The sequence below is a fragment of the Chelonia mydas genome, chromosome 3, assembly GCF_015237465.2.
Source record: "Chelonia mydas isolate rCheMyd1 chromosome 3, rCheMyd1.pri.v2, whole genome shotgun sequence".
NCBI classification, from domain to species: Eukaryota; Metazoa; Chordata; order Testudines; family Cheloniidae; genus Chelonia; species Chelonia mydas.
Window position 1 is genome coordinate 147,472,449 of NC_057851.1, and position 17,698 is coordinate 147,490,146.

Below are 17,698 nucleotides of genomic sequence, written 5' to 3' on the forward strand. Positions count from 1 at the left end.
AGTCAGCATATTTTGCTGATAAGATAAATTGAAAATGTATGGAACACACTGGAACAAACGAAACTGCACTCAAACCAGACTCTATTACCCACCCTGACACAGTTTGGCCCCATCACACAGAACAAACTTAAGAAGCCCTAAAAAATGTTAGCGCCACAACCTGTGAAATGGATCCATGCCCTTACAAAAGCCAACGAAGAACAACTATGCCCGCTCTCAATGGAAATAATCAATGTCTCCTTCAGACAAGCACACCTACAAAACTCTTTGAAAAAGAGAGTTTGCCCAGTGCTCAAGAAGCCATCACTGGACCCTGAAGATCTCTCCAACAACCATCTGGTCTCCAGCCTCCCCTTCCTAGACAAAATAACTGAAGGAGCAGTAACCACCAAGCTCCAATAACCACACATGACATGGGCTAACATCCTGGATGTCTCACAATCAGGGCTCAACACAGAGACAGTTCCATTGGCACTAAATGACATTATGGCCATGGACACAAGACTTCCATGTTCACACTGCTGGACCTTTTTGCTGCCTTTGACACAGAGGACCACTTACTAACCCAGCTACATGATGTAGCAGGAGTAGGTGGCCCAAGACTACAGTGATTCCATTCATTCCTCTCCAGTAGACTGAATGGCAATAGGTAATTGCCCCCGCCCTGCTCCAAAGGCACTCATCTGCAGAGTCCCATGGGGATCCATACTATTCCCTGTTATTTTCAATATCTACACAAGCCCACTGGGATTTAGTCAGACCCCCTGGGCTCAGCAGACAATGGGGTGCCCATTGCACTCAACTACATCTCTCATTCTCAAGTGGTGGAACCACTGCCACTAACAAGATGTCAGAATGTCTTGTGGGGGAAATGGGGGCAGAAATCAGCTCCTGGATGAAGTGCAGCTGGCTCAAGCTGAATCGAGGCAAGATGGATACGACACTTCGTCAGAAAGGGGAAATGCACTGAAGAACTAGCAGAGACAGTGTCTCCACCTGCCACTGAAGGCAGACAGCTCTCATTTGTCAGACAGGCACAAAGCCTCAGGCCTTGCTTGACTCCTCAATATGCTGGGCTGACCAGGTAGCACCAGTATCTAAAAAGTGCCTTCTTTTACCTGCAGCTTGTTAAGAAACTTCTTCCCTTCCTCCTGGATGAGAACCTGCCCACAGCAACCCATGCATGTGTCACCTCCAGGCTGGACTGCTGGAATTCAGTCTCTGAAACTGAACATGAAGACAATGTACAGGATTCGGCTGGAACAGGATGTGACGTGGAAGAAGCCCCATCATTTGGGAGATTCAAAAACAGAACGGTGCAAAGCACTGGAGGTTTGCTGTACGCAATAACCCCGTATTGCATGTATTTGGCAGGGTGCAGAGGGAGATGGTGCTTGCAGATGGAAGAGACTATTTGTGAACATTTGATTACACGAATAGGGTTCTCAGATCATGATAGGGAACATCCCCTCAGAGCATAGCCCACATGCCACGCTACTCAATTTGATTAGGCCGAGACATCTTTGTGCTGCATGATTTGTGGCGCTGCTAAAGGAGGAGAAAGCCAGACCAGAAACTTACCCACAATATCAACCACGTCAGGCCGGATGAGTGGTTCTCCACCAGTCAATCGGATCTTGTCCACACCTTCCTTCACAAAGAGCCTGGCAATGGTGATTATCTCCTGAGTAGTGAGCAGCTCTGATTTAGGGGTCAGTTGAACTCCCTCTTCTGGCATACAGTACTGACCTGAATGAGCAAGCAAGAAATACATGGGCAAATGGAAGGATCAGCCACTGGCAAGAAACCAACACTGTACTTGGATGCACTTTGCATAGCAACTGCCTGTAACTGCCAATTGTTCTGCCTTGCAGAAATACAGCTAGCAAGAATAGAGTCAAACTAGCAACCCACGGACAAGGCTGCTGGCCTAATTCCTAAAATAACTTTACACCTACTTGACAGGTCTGTAAATAAAGTTTGCCACTTAAGTCTGGAGGGAGGCCAACCCATGGCAAAAATATGGGTGTTGCCAAAACTGTATTTTTCACACACGGAGTTTTGGTTGAAATTTTTTTCCCCAGCTCTAGTTCCTACAGGTGGGCCACCATATCCTGTGGAGTACATGAACCTCACTGTGACATGGAGGGGGAAGGAAGAAGACAGACTTACATCTGAGGTTGCATTTCTCAGTCAGGGAGATCCGCAGGTAGTTGTGCTGACGGCCAAATCTGTCAGTCAGGAAAGCAGAGAAAGGGGCAGCGTGTTCAGTTAGGAAACCTTTTCTTCTTGTGCTTGGCAACTCCTGAGGAGAAAAAGCAACAAAACAAGGGGTAGCTGTTTTCATCTTCAAAGCACTGTACAAATGTTAACCGAGTCTAAACTTCACAGGGAAATTATCATCCACATTTTATGGAAGGGGAACACAGAGGCACACAGAAGCCAAGTGATTTTGACCAAGACCAAAAAGTGAGTCTCAGTGGAACAGCTAAGGAGTTCCAGGGGTTTCCCGACTCTCATCCCCTGCTTAATTCCATTGCATCATGCTGCATATTTAAGATAAAGGGGAAGGAACCATATTAAAGTTAGCCACTTTGTGCAGCAGTTGCTGTAGGCCTTCTCTGCAATGCATTTTGCAAGGACAGTTTGATTCTTGAAATCTATAAAGACAGAGGGAAAGATATACACCCAAAATAGTCAGCCGGACGCCCTCATTGTGGTCCTCAAATTGATCAACCTGGGCATGAGCCTTCCAGGCATTTTGCTGCCTAGCAGAAGAACTAAAAGTTAGAAGTGAAAGTACACCACTAGCCTTCTGCCTGTGAAAGTTCAAGTATGAGACAAAAGGCCCTGTCCAACGTAAGAACAAATTGGGCCACTTTGAACGGTTTTTTAAATCTGTGGGCAACAGCCATATTTAGTATAGTTTTCCAGCTTGAATTGTGTTCGAAGCCTCGTGCTGTGGACATGGCTCGGCTAACATGATTCCCAGGTGAAAGGCTCTGTTGTAACTAGTCAGGGAGAGCAGTGCTAAAACCCCTAAAAGTAATACAACAGCGTTTTAAACAAGGTTGTAACTAACACAATGCTGTTCCCCTCTCCTTGCGTGTGCCTAAAAGTGCTAGAAGCACAACACATTTGGGACTAGTTACTCCAGGTTGCAACACTATCTGAAATCCCTGCTTCATGTTCCTGCATGCATAGAGCCCTGCGCGGATACAAAATTTGTATCTGCATCTTATCCGCAAAAAATGGTCCGGGGATATCTGCAGATTTGCGGGGCTCTATGCATGTGTAATTAAAGGAAGTAAACCACCAGCAAGGGAAGGGGGTCAGAGAACTGTACAACATGGGTCAAATGTGGGGAGAGCTAATAAGAGACTCCCAGGCCTGGGTGGGATAGGCAAATCTAAGTTTCAAACCAGTGCTGCTCAAGACACAAACCGTATTGAGCAGCAGCTAACAAAGGTGGAAAGGGGAAAAAAAAAAAAAAAAAAAAGAAGAAACACCCCCCAAGTAGGATGCCAACCCTCTAGGATTGCCTGAAGCCTCAAGGAATGAAAGATTAATCTTTAAATTAAAGATTATATCATGGGATGAAACCTCCAGGAATACATCCAACCAGAACTAGCAACCCTAAGCAATGTTTAGTGCACTAGAGTCAAAGTTTAGCAGTAGCCCCCGGGCCACTGCTTTGCTTACTGGGCCATTAAGAGAAGCTGATGCTTGATTAAAAACATCTTAGTTATAAATAATTCTGCATCTCATCCCTTTCACAGAGGGGTGCTGGTAGGAAATCATGCTGTCAGCTGCTTCCAAGGATCAGCAGCTGGTGCTGCTGGCTCCTTACTCAGGGTCATAACCCCCTACTTATGAAGCACTGACCATCCTCACAGCATGGGGCAAGGACTCCACTCTGGAGATCAACTACAGACCAGTGGTCCAGCAAAATGTCCCTAAGAATGGGGGTATTAGAGAGTTAAAGGAAAGTTTGTCTTTTACCTATTTCCAAGTAAGGAAATTGCAACCACTGATCCTCAGAGTGGGTTGCCCTGATCTCTTAGCTACTTGGGGAACAAACCCAGACTTGTTTGTGGATGGAGATTGAGACTTTACAAAAGCGCTCCAGAAATAGTTATTTTAAAAGCAGAGAGAGTGCCAACATCTAAAAAAATATATTAAAGTGATAGAACAGATCATTCCCAGAGCAAACTAATTAAGAAAGAGCTATTTGCCAAACTTTGCTTCTGCTGATGCCTCCAGGTTCAACATACGTTGTGTGGAAGACTAGAATGCTTTCTCTAAGAGGCTCAAACTACACCTGTATGCCTCAGAAATACAGGCATGCTTACAGTCATCTAGATTATATGGCTGGATTCTAAGCTATTATACCAGCATAGATCTGGACATCACTGAAATCAATGGAGTTACGCTGGTGCATATCTGGAGTAAGTAAGAGCAGGTTGAATTGCACAGGCTTCAGAAGTCTGTGGGATTCCCTCTCCACTTCACAATAACGCAATATCCTCATTAATTTTATTTCTAAATCTTTCTGTTCTTGAATAAACCTATTAATAGTGCCTATCAAGCTTGTGCCTGGTTTTCTCCCCACTATGTCAAGTTTAAACACACCTTTGAGTTGGAGTAAGACTATATAAATGACCTCCCCACCCATATTCCCTGTGGCCACTCTCCATTTCCCTCTCCTCCACCTCCTATCCCATGGTCTATCTGATCATTCAGGCCTCTGGCTAAAGAAATAGCTACTGTGAAAAAATTTGAGAGTGAAACCACAATTTGACATAGAAACTGAGATCCATGGTCTGCTATTAACACGGAGAGCTGAGCCTGAGGTTTGAGACTCTAAAGTAAGACAGGGTGACAGCAGCCAGTTCGCTCCCTGCCTTTGGGCTAATCCCTAATCACTTCCCATGTGAGACTACTCCTAAGCAGCATGCTTCAGTGTATTAGCAAGTCTGGACAGACAACTGCCTCACAAAGCTTTTCACTTTTAAGGTTTGAACAAGCACGCTCAGATGGACCCCAAAGCTGAAGTCTTGGATGCACTCTTGAGACCACAAGATGTACATTTTTCAAGTATCAGAGTAGCAAGTTTTTCAAGTAGTTCTTCAATCTCATTCTACTGAAAGCTACCAAGCTTTGCCTACTGGTTATATCTCTCTACTCCCAGCTCTGCCACTAACCTGTGGGGTGCTGGGCAAGTTATTTAACCCCACTTTACTTCCACTTCCCCACCTGTAAAACAGGGAGAATACTAGTTAACCACTTTTATAACTGTTTTCAGAGGCTCAAATTAGAGGAGCTATAGAAATGGTTTTTGTTTGTTTTTAAAATACCTATATGCTCTTATCTGGTGGTGGATGCTCACATTTCTCCATTTATATTAATCACAAGTATATTAAGATTTTATGGAGACCAACTGAATAATTATGATAGACACTGAGCAGTCACTACATGAAGGGAACAAAATAAGGTTAGAACAACAGGAGGAGGGGTGTGAGATGCAGTGGAAATGGTTCTTAAAAATGCAATGCATTTTGTTTCCATTAATGCTCTTCAGACACAGCATCATAAAATTATTTAAGGAGACAGATTTTGTGTTAGCAAGTTAAAGAAAAAACGAATATTTAAAATCCTGTGACTACAGTGGCCAGTTCCAGACATTCTAGCTACCCTTGTTAGGTTATAATGGGTAAGGGGTTAAAGGTTAAGGATCTGACTGTAAACCTCAAACGTTAAACGAGTGACTGGACTCTAGGACTGCATTATGTGGACGATATGGAGAGGATGAGAGAACAAGCCGCGTCACAGATGTTAATCACATCACTCAGGCCATGTCTACACTACCCGCCGGATAGTGATTGATCTATCTGGGATCGATTTATCGCGTCTAGTGTAGATGCAATAAATCGATCCCCGATTGCTCTGCCGTCGACTCCGGAACTCCACCAGGGTGAGAGTCGGAAGTGGAGTCAACAGGGGAGCAGCGGCTGTTGATCCCGCACCGCGAGGACACAAAGTAAGTGATTCTAAGTCGATCTAAGATACGCAACTTCAGCTATGAGAATAGCGTAGCTGAAGTTGCGTATCTTAGATCGATTCCCTCCTCCCCCCAAGTGTAGACCAGGCCTTTGTGCGCTACTGGAAGGAGCTCAGATACTGTGTTGATGAGCATGGTATAAAAACCTATACAGAAGAGCTATTCAAAGTTGCTGCTGAAAAAGCTCCAGAACTGCTCTGCCCGCACAGGTTGGATGCCAGGAGGTCAAGTGTAGAGGTGTACTGGTGAAGCAAGGATGCACAGCCCTGCCCACATTATGCCTGGCTCTAGTCAGCAGCGTTAGTCACTCCCATAGTTTAAACAAGGGAGCCCTAGCACTATGTTTACAGATATTTACAATATTTTCCATACTCTAGACACAGCTAAGCCTATTCCCCCTCAGAAGTTTTTTTGGAGAAGATTTTCTGCGTGCTACTCCTGTGGGTGGGAGACAGGTAGAAGTTACACTCTCTGAACAGATCAGCCAGGCAGCGTAGGGCATGTGGGGTGGAGCAAGGTGCAGCCAGCCAGACAGCAGAACAGTGGGAGGTGCAGAGAGGTGACATCTAATAGCTGAAGCTATTTTGACTCATTCGCAGCTGTTCTAACACTGCAAACCTTTTTAAAAAAGCAGAAACAATCCTTTTGTAGGAACATAATCTTCCCAGAGACCACTGTTCAATTTACTTCCGCTCTCCAACTGCAGAGATCTTGTAATTAAATGGCAAGAGTCCAGAGGACTTTCAATAGCAGCTTGGCCAGTGGACTGGTAAGGTCTGAAAACAGGCACGAAGCACAAGTGCCTGCTTACGTAAAGTGGCCCATTAGCCCTGTTTGGGTACATCTACTCTGCAATTTAAAAAACCCGCACCACACAGTCTCAGATCCGGGGTCAGTTGAGTCCGGCTCCCAGGGCTCAGGATGCAGGGCTAAAAATTGCAGTGTTGACATCTGGGCTCAGGCTGGAGCCCAGGCTCGGAAACTTGGTGAGGGGTGTGGGTCTCCGAGCCCAGGCTCCAACCCCAGCTTCTACACAGCAATTTTTAGCCTCGCAGCCTGTGCCCAAATTAACTGACCTAGGTCAGCTGCAACTGTGTCACGGGTCTTTTATTGCAGTGTGGACATACCCTTAGTTACCAGTACTTTTACTGTCGGTCGTCCATTTTCAGCAGGCAGAAGGAAATCTATGCCTGCTTCTGTCTGAAGTTTGCTTACTACACTAAAAAGGATGCCAGATTCAGTTTGAACAGAACAGTATCAGGTGTCAATATAGGACCCTGGCCCTCTCTGTTTGCATTTGCCAGTAGGTAAAACCGATAACTACAGACACTCATCAACACACAGCAAAGCTCTCAGCTCAGACCCTATACATGATTCATCCATGGTAACTACTAAGAAGGCTTCCAGATGAGCAGGCAGTGGAGTAAATCCACCTTTAACTCCCAGGGGGTAGTGCAGACAGACCACACTGTGTGTCTACCAGTTCTGTGAAGCCTTGTTGACATTAGGGAGTGCTACACCAGGCCTGCACCTAGCAGAGAGAGATGAACCACCATTAGCTCTGGTGGTAATTTCTGGTAAAAAAAATTCCCTAATGTAGACAAAGTATAAGAAAGAGAGCACACAGCTACGTTTATAGACTTAACCTGTGCTCATCCCTCAACTAACTTTGTAGTTGTTTTACATCCTTTAGTTGCTTCACATACTTTCAGATAACTAGCAACCTTTGCCTATTATAAATGTGAAAGTGGCACTCTCTTCAAGGACACAGTCCCCATGTACAGCAAAACCTGCCATGAGCAACCATTCATGGGAGTTTGCAGAAGTGGATGCTTGTAAGAGGTGGTCTCTCTTCAAAGGTATGGTATTGCCACCCTTACTTCTCTGCTGCTGATTGCAGCACTGCTTTCTGAGCTGGGTGCCTTGCCAGCAGCCGCTGTTCTCCGGCTGCCCAGTTCTGAAGGCAGAGCAGAGAGCGGTGGCTGGGCACCCAGCTCTGAAGGGAGTAAGAAAATGTCACTGGTTGCAGATGACAGGTGGCCGCTCTTCACAGTTTCTTCAGTTAAATTATAGGGGGGAAGTTCCATGGCCTCTGCAAGTACTCACTTGTGACGGGTGGTCTCTCTTCAGAGGTGGTCGCTAAGGCAGGTTTTACTGTAGTTTTATAAAATTTTAGCTGTTTAAACATACTTTTTGAAACTGAAATCAAGATCTGCTTCCTTAATTGAAATTTTCTTCAGTTGCATAAAATGGTTTGTTATTGTAATGTTGCTTGAGCGCTAGAAGCTGCTTGTAATTTAAAAGCAAATGCATTGATGCTTTTGCTTTTTCTACAAACTAAAAATAAAATTGAAGTCCTAGTTATTAGTCATGACACTCTCTCATTATAACCTTAGAATCTGTAAAAAAATCTCCACCAGAAGCATGCAAAAGCTGGTGTAACACAAGGTTATAAAAGATTGACAACTTTAAAGTGAATGAAGAGAGGAAAGCTTACTACCCAGGGCTTTCCCCAGTGAAAGTATGACTCCAACTGTTCCTCTCCTTCTGCCCAAGTGATGCAAACAGAGATTCACCACTAACTCATGTCATCTGGATCTGCAGACTCATGTCAATACGGTCCCTTTAAAAGTATTCTGGAAATAATTAACAATCTTTGCTTGGTGTGTAGCAGACAGGATTCTGTAAAACAACAGAGATCATGTTTTCATCCTGACTGCTAGAACTTCCTATTTATTAGCTTGTTGTCATATCCTTATACTGGGATACAGTTTAGGGGACTGATAATGGGAGGAGTCATAAGAACAGCCATACTTGGTCAGACCCAAATGCCCATCTAGCCCAGTATCCTGTCTTCTGACAGTGGCCAATGCCAGGTGCCTCAGAGGGAATAAACAGAACGGGTAATCATCAAGTGACCCATCCTTAACTACCTACGTTTCCAGGTCAATCCAACCTAGGCTGGTGCTGACAGCAAGTTCCCACTAATGGTTATTCACAGACATGTGAGATGAGTAGTTGGTAGTTCTCGTTCAAGTTTCTAGTGGAACTGTTGTCTACATTACCAAAAACAAAAAACCCCACACCTCTTCAGCTGGCACTCACTGGCATTTATCAATAGCCTCTGTAAAAAGGCCAAGGATTAAATGGTTATGGGCCCTGAACTATTTTCATCCCACCTGAAAGGTCAGTTGAGGCACACTGATGGGGGGAGCTGGAGGAGCCTGCTCTGCTACTGACTGTACTGCTACCTGATCTGTGAACAAAGGACTTCAGACTCCTGGGCTGTCAATCTGACACTTTATATTAGCACTAAGATGTTTAGAAGATCACACTGAATAGTTTAAAAAATATAAACAGTTATTTCTGTAACTCTCCGTGACAGGGTGTCAAGCCTCCAGATGTGCCAATCAGATTGTGCTTTCTAGAGTAATTTTTCCACAAATATAAAAAAATTAAAAAAAGTTATCACCAGAAATATTAACACCCATTAGGAATATCGCAAGATGGCCTAATGCAGGGGTTCTCAAACTTCATTGCACCACGACCCCCTTCTGACAACAAAAATTACTACATGACCCCAGGAGCAGGGACTGAAGCCTGAGCCTGCCTGAGCCCCGCCATCCTGGTGGGGGTGCCAAAACCTGAGCCCCACCCCCCAGGTGGAGTGGGAGCAAAGCCAAAACTCAAGGGGTTCAGCCCCAGGCAGGGGGCCAGTAACCTGACCCCTGCCACCCAGGGCTGAAGCCCTCAGACATTCTTCACTTCACTTTCCAGAGACTATGAAGATTTAACAGAGCTCTGAGAGACTAACGAAAAACGATCAAGTGTTTGTCTTGACAAATCACTAAATAGGCATTTGTAGAGGATTTTGCTGGGGGTGAAAAAACAAGCATGACTGGTCTAAAAAAAAGCCATCCAAACCCAGAGGGAGCGAGGCTACAGAGCAGCATAGGGGCAGGGCTTGCACCATCATGCTGCATGTGAGGGGCAGTGCTTGGCCCAAGGGAAAAAAAAAAAAAAAAAAAGCAGCGCCCAGAGAAAAAGTGGGCCCCAAGTGTAAAACCCCATGGGCTACAAGTAGGTAAAAACTGCCACCGGGTCTTTAAAAAGTAAGCCCAAATATCGCTTAATTGGAACTACTTAGGCAACCCCATGGTGGGCCTGTGTAAGATACAGCAGGCCACAGTGCTGCATGCTACAGCCTCACCCGACACATCCCTTCCACAACACTCCTCTTCATTCCTCATGCAAAAAGCAAAGGAAGACCACAGATCCGCAACATGTATTGTGTGTAACATCTTATTCCGGAGCCACAAGTGGGTAGTATTCGGGGGATAATTCCTCCTTCGTTTAGGTGGATGGCAGAAAGGAGCCCCATATTCAAACCCTACCGAGGGGCATGTCAAGTGGCAAACGTGATCATATTTAGAATATCTGCATAATCTACAGCAAGCAGCATCTGATTTTGGTGACCAATCTGAGTGCTTATTTTGTGGAAGGAACTTGGAAAGAATATCACTCCTGCTATTTGACCCCCAAAAGGGAGAGAGAAGAAAGGGGGATACAGAACCCCATTTTACATGGAATAACTGGCATTGATTGGCTGCTTAAATCACAGGGGGATTCAGATGACATTTTAGACCACAATACAACTGCCACCACCATACACATAAAAGTCACAGATCTACCCACCAGATATCCCAAGTGCTCTTCCCTTCTTGCAAGCAAAAAAATAAAAAATAAATAAATAAATAATAATAAAAAACAAACAAACAAAAAAGGTGATTGACAATATTCTGCTTTGAAACCTGCAAAGTAACATTCAAAAGAGCAAGGTATTCCAGATTGAGCAATTTTAAAAATGCAGTCTCTAGGATGGCAATTTTAGACTTAAAGCTCTGCGTGTGGTCACATAATTTAACAAGTCTACTATGTGACCCATCGAAAACCAAACAACCATTTTTCTAACTTATTGAGCCAATTTTACTGACAGGTAAGTTGTTTACTGTCAGTTTGATTACTTGTAAAAAAGTATTAAATTCACCCTCAGTTTAAAAATATTACTGACTTCCAGTAATCCAGAAACCAGCACCAGAACCTAGTCCCAGTCTGTTTTTTGCTCGTTAAGGGGCTGCCATGTGAGAGAGTGTCATCAATAAATCATGTAAAACTTGTGATTATTCTGTATGTCAAGTCCTATTTTTGCAGATGTGTGCCAGACACTTACACTCTGCATGCTTCTGTTGTGCCCTTCCACCCCCAGTTTGGCACCGAGGAGGTGGAATTAATTTTCGAGGCATCTAACAGTTAAGTTGGGAGCAGCCTAGTTAGGACAATGTTTTTGCTGAGGAAATTCAGTTTCAAGATAGCTGTGCAAAGTAAACAAACAGCCTTCCTACTAGGAAGTCCACATGACCTCTTGGGTTACATCCAGTTGATCATCAGAAGAGCAATTTCAACAAAGATGGCCACTTCTGGCATTTACAGATAATGTGCTTTTGAATAGTTTCAGAGTAACAGCCGTGTTAGTCTGTATTCGTAAAAAGAAAAGGAGTACTTGTGGCACCTTAGAGACTAACCAGTTTATTTGAGCATGAGCTTTCGTGAGCTACAGCTCACTTCATCGGATGCATAGCATATGAGCTGTAGCTCACGAAAGCTCATGCTCAAATAAACTGGTTAGTCTCTAAGGTGCCACAAGTACTCCTTTTCTTTTGAATAGTGTACAGTATACCCAGAACAGAAAAACATTTTTGCTGAATGACTTGTTCACTACAAAATGGATAAAGGAGATGAAATTTCACTATTACTAAACAAGAGAATAATACACTGTAATTAAGAGATAAGTATTATTATTCCACTTGAGACAAAAAAACAGCCTGTAATGGGGGAGAGGAGGTATTATTGCTTAAAGTTAACACATCCAGGTTGAACATTTTAAAATGCACAGAATTCCTTACTCGTAACATGGTAGATTATAAATACTGAAAGAATTTTAAAAATCTAATTTACTTTTCACCACATATACCATTTAACTATCTGGTTTTTTTCTCATCTTGGACAAGTGAAAAACTATTCAGGTTTCACTACTGTTTTCAGTCAATTTCAGTTCCAGTGCTAGGATATTATGGTTGCAATTACTCCAGAGGAATATTTAAACAGAAACCAGAAAATGTTGAATGAAATCAAATTTAAAGTAGTAGTACATTACTAAACACAACACTTAACTCTGGAGCTTAAACTGTGTGACATTATTTCCAGTTATAAAAGGTTACTTGTACAGCGGTTGTAAAAAGTCACCCTTTAAACACAGACCTCCCCTTTGAATAAACTCACACTTATGATAATAGAGAACATTATTCTTAGATATTTCCGCAATTTTTTAAAAAAATAGTTAAGATTAGAGGGATACAGTTTTCACCTTCATTCCCAGCTGTGAACTGCCATGTGGCACTGTTGTCCCCTATTAGCCAGCTGCCACATTCCAGTCCAGATGTGGTTACATTTCACTGGTGAGTGCAAGGATTTCCGTACATGATATTTCTGTAAAGCACTTTAGGATCTCTCAAGGAGGAAAAAAAGTGCTATCTAAAACCAAGATCATCAGTGTTCAAACAGTAGTTGCCCGTCTCAGTATTAAGGAGACAGAAAAGGCACAACAGGAGCTCCTTTAACAGATTTTTTTTTAAATTATCTACAGTCCACCCATTTTTTTCTTCCTTCTAGATAGCTACTTTGAGGGGAAAGTTGACTGTGCAACTCAGCTTTCCAAGAAAGGCAGATTTAGCAGCCTGCAGCTCACCATGATAGGCATTTTCACAAGGCTACCTCCTCCATACAGATGCCCAAGGTCTCCGGGCACATTCTGTAAGAGCAAATGGTTGTGCCAATACCTTGTTTAAAAGCCCTCACCTCCCTGCTGCTCAGCTGTTGACCTCCCCCCCACCACACACACACACTTCGCCCCAGAGATGGCCTTTTGTCAGTGTTAATTGCTATGTAAAGTACGACCCCCCCCCCTTTCCCCAAAGCTAGGGAACCCCTAGCCTCCAAAACACCCTCTTCCTTGGCACCCTCTCCCTAAATAACTACTGCTCCACTCTCCTCTATGCATATAATCCCCAGGGGCTGGCACCCACCTGATCCTCAAATCCAGTCACCCTCTGGCCCCCTCTCCCTAGCTAACTCCCACCGCACCAGCCCCCCCATTTAACTCCCTCCTCCCCAGCTGCCCCCCACAACCTCCCTACTGAGCCAGACCCTGCCCGCCTACATGGCTCCCCCGTTGCAAGAGGCCACGCCGCCCCGGGGCTCCTATTAACCCCCCGGGCTGCTGCCCGCCACTCACCTGAGCCGGGGCGGGGGCAGCCACAAGCGCTTGCTGCTGCTGCTGCTGCCGCACAGGAGCCCCGGAGCTGCAGCCCCTGCCCGGCCGGGCACGGAAGGGCCCCCGCAGGAGACACCCGCGAACGCCCCGCGCCGCTGCCATAGGCCCTGGACTGAGCCCGGCCCGCACGGATCCGCTACCTGCGGGGCAGCTCACGCTGCTTCTGCCCCGGACAGCAGCCGCCGCTGTCGGCCTGAGTCACGTGGGGGGGGGGGGGGAGAGGCCCCAAGCAGCCAATCGCAATGCGGGGACGGCCAAGGTCGCCGTGCCGCATGCTGGGAGTTGTAGTTCCTCAGCCGCTTCGGGGGTGCAGGTGGTTCCAGGCTGAAAGAAGTAAAAACAAAAAAACAACACTTTTTCTTTTTTTTTGGTAGTCTTAGATTTTCAGGTTTTTTCTGCCTTGTGTTTCCTGGGAGACTCAGAACACCTGAAGAACTGGCAGGGATTTTGATATCAGAAATACCATCGCAAAATGGACAATAGGATTGTTATTCGGACTGTTCAAAAGTTTGTTTTTGCTAATTCCTGGTTAGCTCAAGTGTATGAGAAACATTTGCAAGAAAAGATATTTTTGTTCAAAGTCTTCAAAAGGAGTGAGAAATCTCCCAGTCCATTTCTCTGGGTCCTCCAAGGAGTTCTCTAGCAAAAACAGGGAAAACAAAACTTTACATACTCAGTACTTCTAAATTTAAAAAAATAATTTAAAAAACCCCTTTAATGGTGGAGACTGATAGGTAATCATGCTTCCATTTTGCTTTATAAAGCACGCGTTTGCTCCAATTGATGGCAATATGCTAGTTCAGTTGATGGTAATATGCTGGTACCTTTCATTCCTACTTTTGTTTTTCTTGAAAATAATATTGCACCACAAACATTTTGTATATATGCAAAAATTGAACAGTAGGTCTCTACCAACTGTGGTCCAAATCCTGTTTTCAGTTATCAAAAGCTTAAACCCCTACCATTTGAGCTAAAAAGGCAACACGTTAAGTTATGATTAAGCAGCTGGCTGTTACAGTCACTGTTCAATTAAGCAAACAAATATTTTCAATAATAAAGATAATGACAGGTTTCAGAGTAGCAGCCGTGTTAGTCTGTATTCGCAAAAAGAAAAGGAGTACTTGTGGCACCTTAGAGACTAACCAATTTATTTGAGCATAAGCTTTCGTGAGTTACAGCTCACTTCATCAGATGCATTCAGTGGAAAATACAGTGGGGAGATTTATATACATAGAGAACATGAAACAATGGGTGTTACCATACACACTGTAACCAGAGTGATCACTTAAGGTGAGCTATTACCAGCAGGAGAGCCGGGGGGCGGGACCTTTTGTAGAGATAATCAAGGTGGGCCATTTCCAGCAGTTGACAAAAACTCTGAGGAACAGTGGGGGTGGTGGGGGGAAATAAACATGGGAAAATGCTTACAGACAGTCCCCCAACCTGAAGCAAATACTCACCAGCAACCACACACCACACAACAGAACCACTAACCCAGGAACCTATCCTTGCAACAAAGCCCGTTGCCAACTGTGTCCACATATCTATTCAGGGGACACCATCATAGGGCCTTATCACATCAGCCACACTATCAGAGGCTCGTTCACCTGCACATCTACCAATGTGATATATGCCATCATGTGCCAGCAATGCCCCTCTGCCATGTACATTGGCCAAACTGGACAGTCTCTACGTAAAAGAATAAATGGACACAAATCAGACGTCAAGAATTATAACATTCAAGAACCAGTCAGAGAACACTTCAATCTCTTTGGTCACTCGATTACAGACCTAAAAGTTGCAATTCTTCAACAAAAAAAATTTCAAAAACAGACTCCAATGAGAGACTGCTGAATTGGAATTAATTTGCAAACTGGATACAATTAACTTAGGCTTGAATAGAGACTGGGAGTGGATGGGTCATTACACAAAGTAAAACTATTTCCCCACGTTTATTTCCCCCCATTCCCCCCACTGTTCCTCAGACGTTCTTGTCAACTGCTGGAAATGGCCCACCTTGATTATCACTACAAAAGGGTCCCCCCCACCCTCTGCTCTCTTGCTGGTAATAGCTCACCTTAAGTTATCACTCTGGTTACAGTGTGTATGGTAACACCCATTGTTTCATGTTCTCTATGTATATAAATCTCCCCACTGTATTTTCCACTGAATGCATCCAATGAGGTGAGCTGTAGCTCATGAAAGCTTATGCTCAGATAAATTTGTTAGTCTCTAAGGTGCCACAAGTACTCCTTTTCTTTTTAATAAAGATAATGTTCAATTAAAACATAAACTGTTTGGTGTTGTGTGCAACTGCAGAAAGGTAAATGAGCAAGTTATGGCTTGCCTAATCACCAGCAGTTTTGTGAATTCTTTCCATGGTGCCTCTACTTTCCTCTCCCTTATGGTGGCTATTCCCCTACAGTCAACGGTTTGATTTTTAACTTAACTACAAACACCTCTGCATGTGCTAACCTGTACTTATATCCATAGTCCCATTGATTTTGATGGGATTGTGCATGTTAGAAAAGTTAAGCATATGTATTAATGTATGCATGATTAAGGCACATTGTAACCACAAGTTATGATGTCTTGATACAATATCACGTCACTGCAAGGCATGATGTTGATCCATTTACTGCAGGATGAATAGCCAATCCTTAACATTCAGGACAGTTGCCTTATTTCAACAGATGGGAATCCTTGTAGAAATTTTTCTATATCGCCAGGCTTTCAGTTATATGAACGGCTGTGTAGTGTGTGTGACTTATCTCCTGCATCTACTTGTTCTAAAGCCTTGAACCCAAGGAATGTGATTCTTGTTTCAGTTCTGACCTACATGGAGTCTGATGGATTACCCCCTTTTTATTTAGTTATTTCTTTTGTTTTGAGTTTTGGCTGAATTCTTATTTAACCCATTCACCACACAGCAGAACTCAGCCAGGCGATTTCTGGTTGCACATTCACAGATGAATTACACTCTTGGTACACTGAGACATTTTGCACTTTGCACTGTGCCAGCCAGATAAATCAATGTGTTAGCCAAGATGTATTACAACCCACATGAACATTTGAAGGGCAGAGTCCATGGATCAACGTACTTTATAAGCCCTTACGAGAAAATACAAGAATAAAAAAAAAGATTGGCTGGTCCTATCTGTTATCTTTTTCCATACATAATGAGTAAACAAAATTCTTTAAATCCAAGTGTTTTTATTTGAGTAAGAGAACAACAAAATAAGAACAAATACAAAGTCTCCAGAAGAGAGGACAGTGTTTGTGGACATCTGGCAGTCAGCATTATGTTCTGAGTACAGAATGGCTGCTGAATTCTGCACACTGGGAGAGTGCTTAGAAATCAAATGTGGACAACAAAAACATTGCAGTGTCACAGTTTAATAACACCCCACTTTGGTGTCTTTGGATCTAAAACAGCATCGGATAAAGTTCAAATGGCAAAGAAATGGGTGACTCATATTCATGGAGATGCAGCTGTGTTGCTTTCCTGCCAGTTGTCCCCTTTACACATTCAGCTTCTGGTTTTTGGTTTGTTTGTTTTCCCCACCAAGCATAATGCCTGGACTCCAGCAACACCTAAAGCATCTGGAGCCTGTCTGTCCAGCTACTACATGCTACAGGAGACCACAGCAGTTAGAGATGGAACAGACTCTCTGACTGTTGAGTCTATTTCCCTGCAAGGGTGGAACATAGTAGAGGACATATCAGATACTAAACTGGACCTGTAACCTGCCAGCAACTTCAACAATCCCTTAAAGAAACAGGGGCACTTTATTAGAGATTCAGTATCAAACACTGGCTCATATGTAAAATATGACTGGGTTACTTATGACATTTCTCTGTTATACATGGATTTCATAGCATTCTTCACTGCGAAGCACACCATAGAGTTACTGTTCTACACTACAGGTGCAGTAGAGTTAATTGGCATCAGCATGGAAAGTACTAAAGAACTGATACTGCATGGTCTTTTGTAATTATAGTTTGCTTCCTCCACTCAACAAAGGTGTGATAGCCTCTCTGGGGGACTTTCTTTTGTAGCAGGCACAGGGATAATGTCCTCTGTTCTCGAAGTACTGCCATAGGGAGTCACAAAAGCACATTTCAGCAAAGGACATGGATGGGGTAGGATTTTGCAAGACCCCCCCATTATCTTCCCTTGGAGCTCGGGTGGGGGAAAGCTCATAGCCTTCTTCCCCTCCCGCTTGTCGCCTCTGCTCCTGCCCTTT

The 17,698-nt window shown here is 43.9% G+C and overlaps 1 protein-coding gene across 5 annotated transcripts in view; it reads right to left on the bottom strand.

The window, feature by feature from the left end:
* MOCS1 (molybdenum cofactor synthesis 1) overlaps positions 1 to 17,698 on the bottom strand; it is a 67,590-nt gene that overhangs the window by 36,139 nt on the left and 13,753 nt on the right. For 2 of the 5 annotated variants that reach the window (XM_037895552.2, XM_043543516.1), the window contains exons 2-4: positions 13,413 to 13,775; positions 2,173 to 2,305; positions 1,582 to 1,749 (exon numbers count right to left, since the gene is read on the bottom strand). In XM_037895552.2, coding sequence (XP_037751480.1) covers positions 1,582 to 1,749; positions 2,173 to 2,305; positions 13,413 to 13,553 — 442 coding nt within the window. In that variant the 5' untranslated portion in view covers positions 13,554 to 13,775. Of the gene's footprint in view, positions 1 to 1,581; positions 1,750 to 2,172; positions 2,306 to 12,485; positions 12,728 to 12,866; positions 12,930 to 13,412; positions 13,776 to 17,698 lie in introns of those variants that run through there. The other 3 variants (XM_043543515.1, XM_037895553.2, XM_037895554.2) reach the window with 3 other exon arrangements.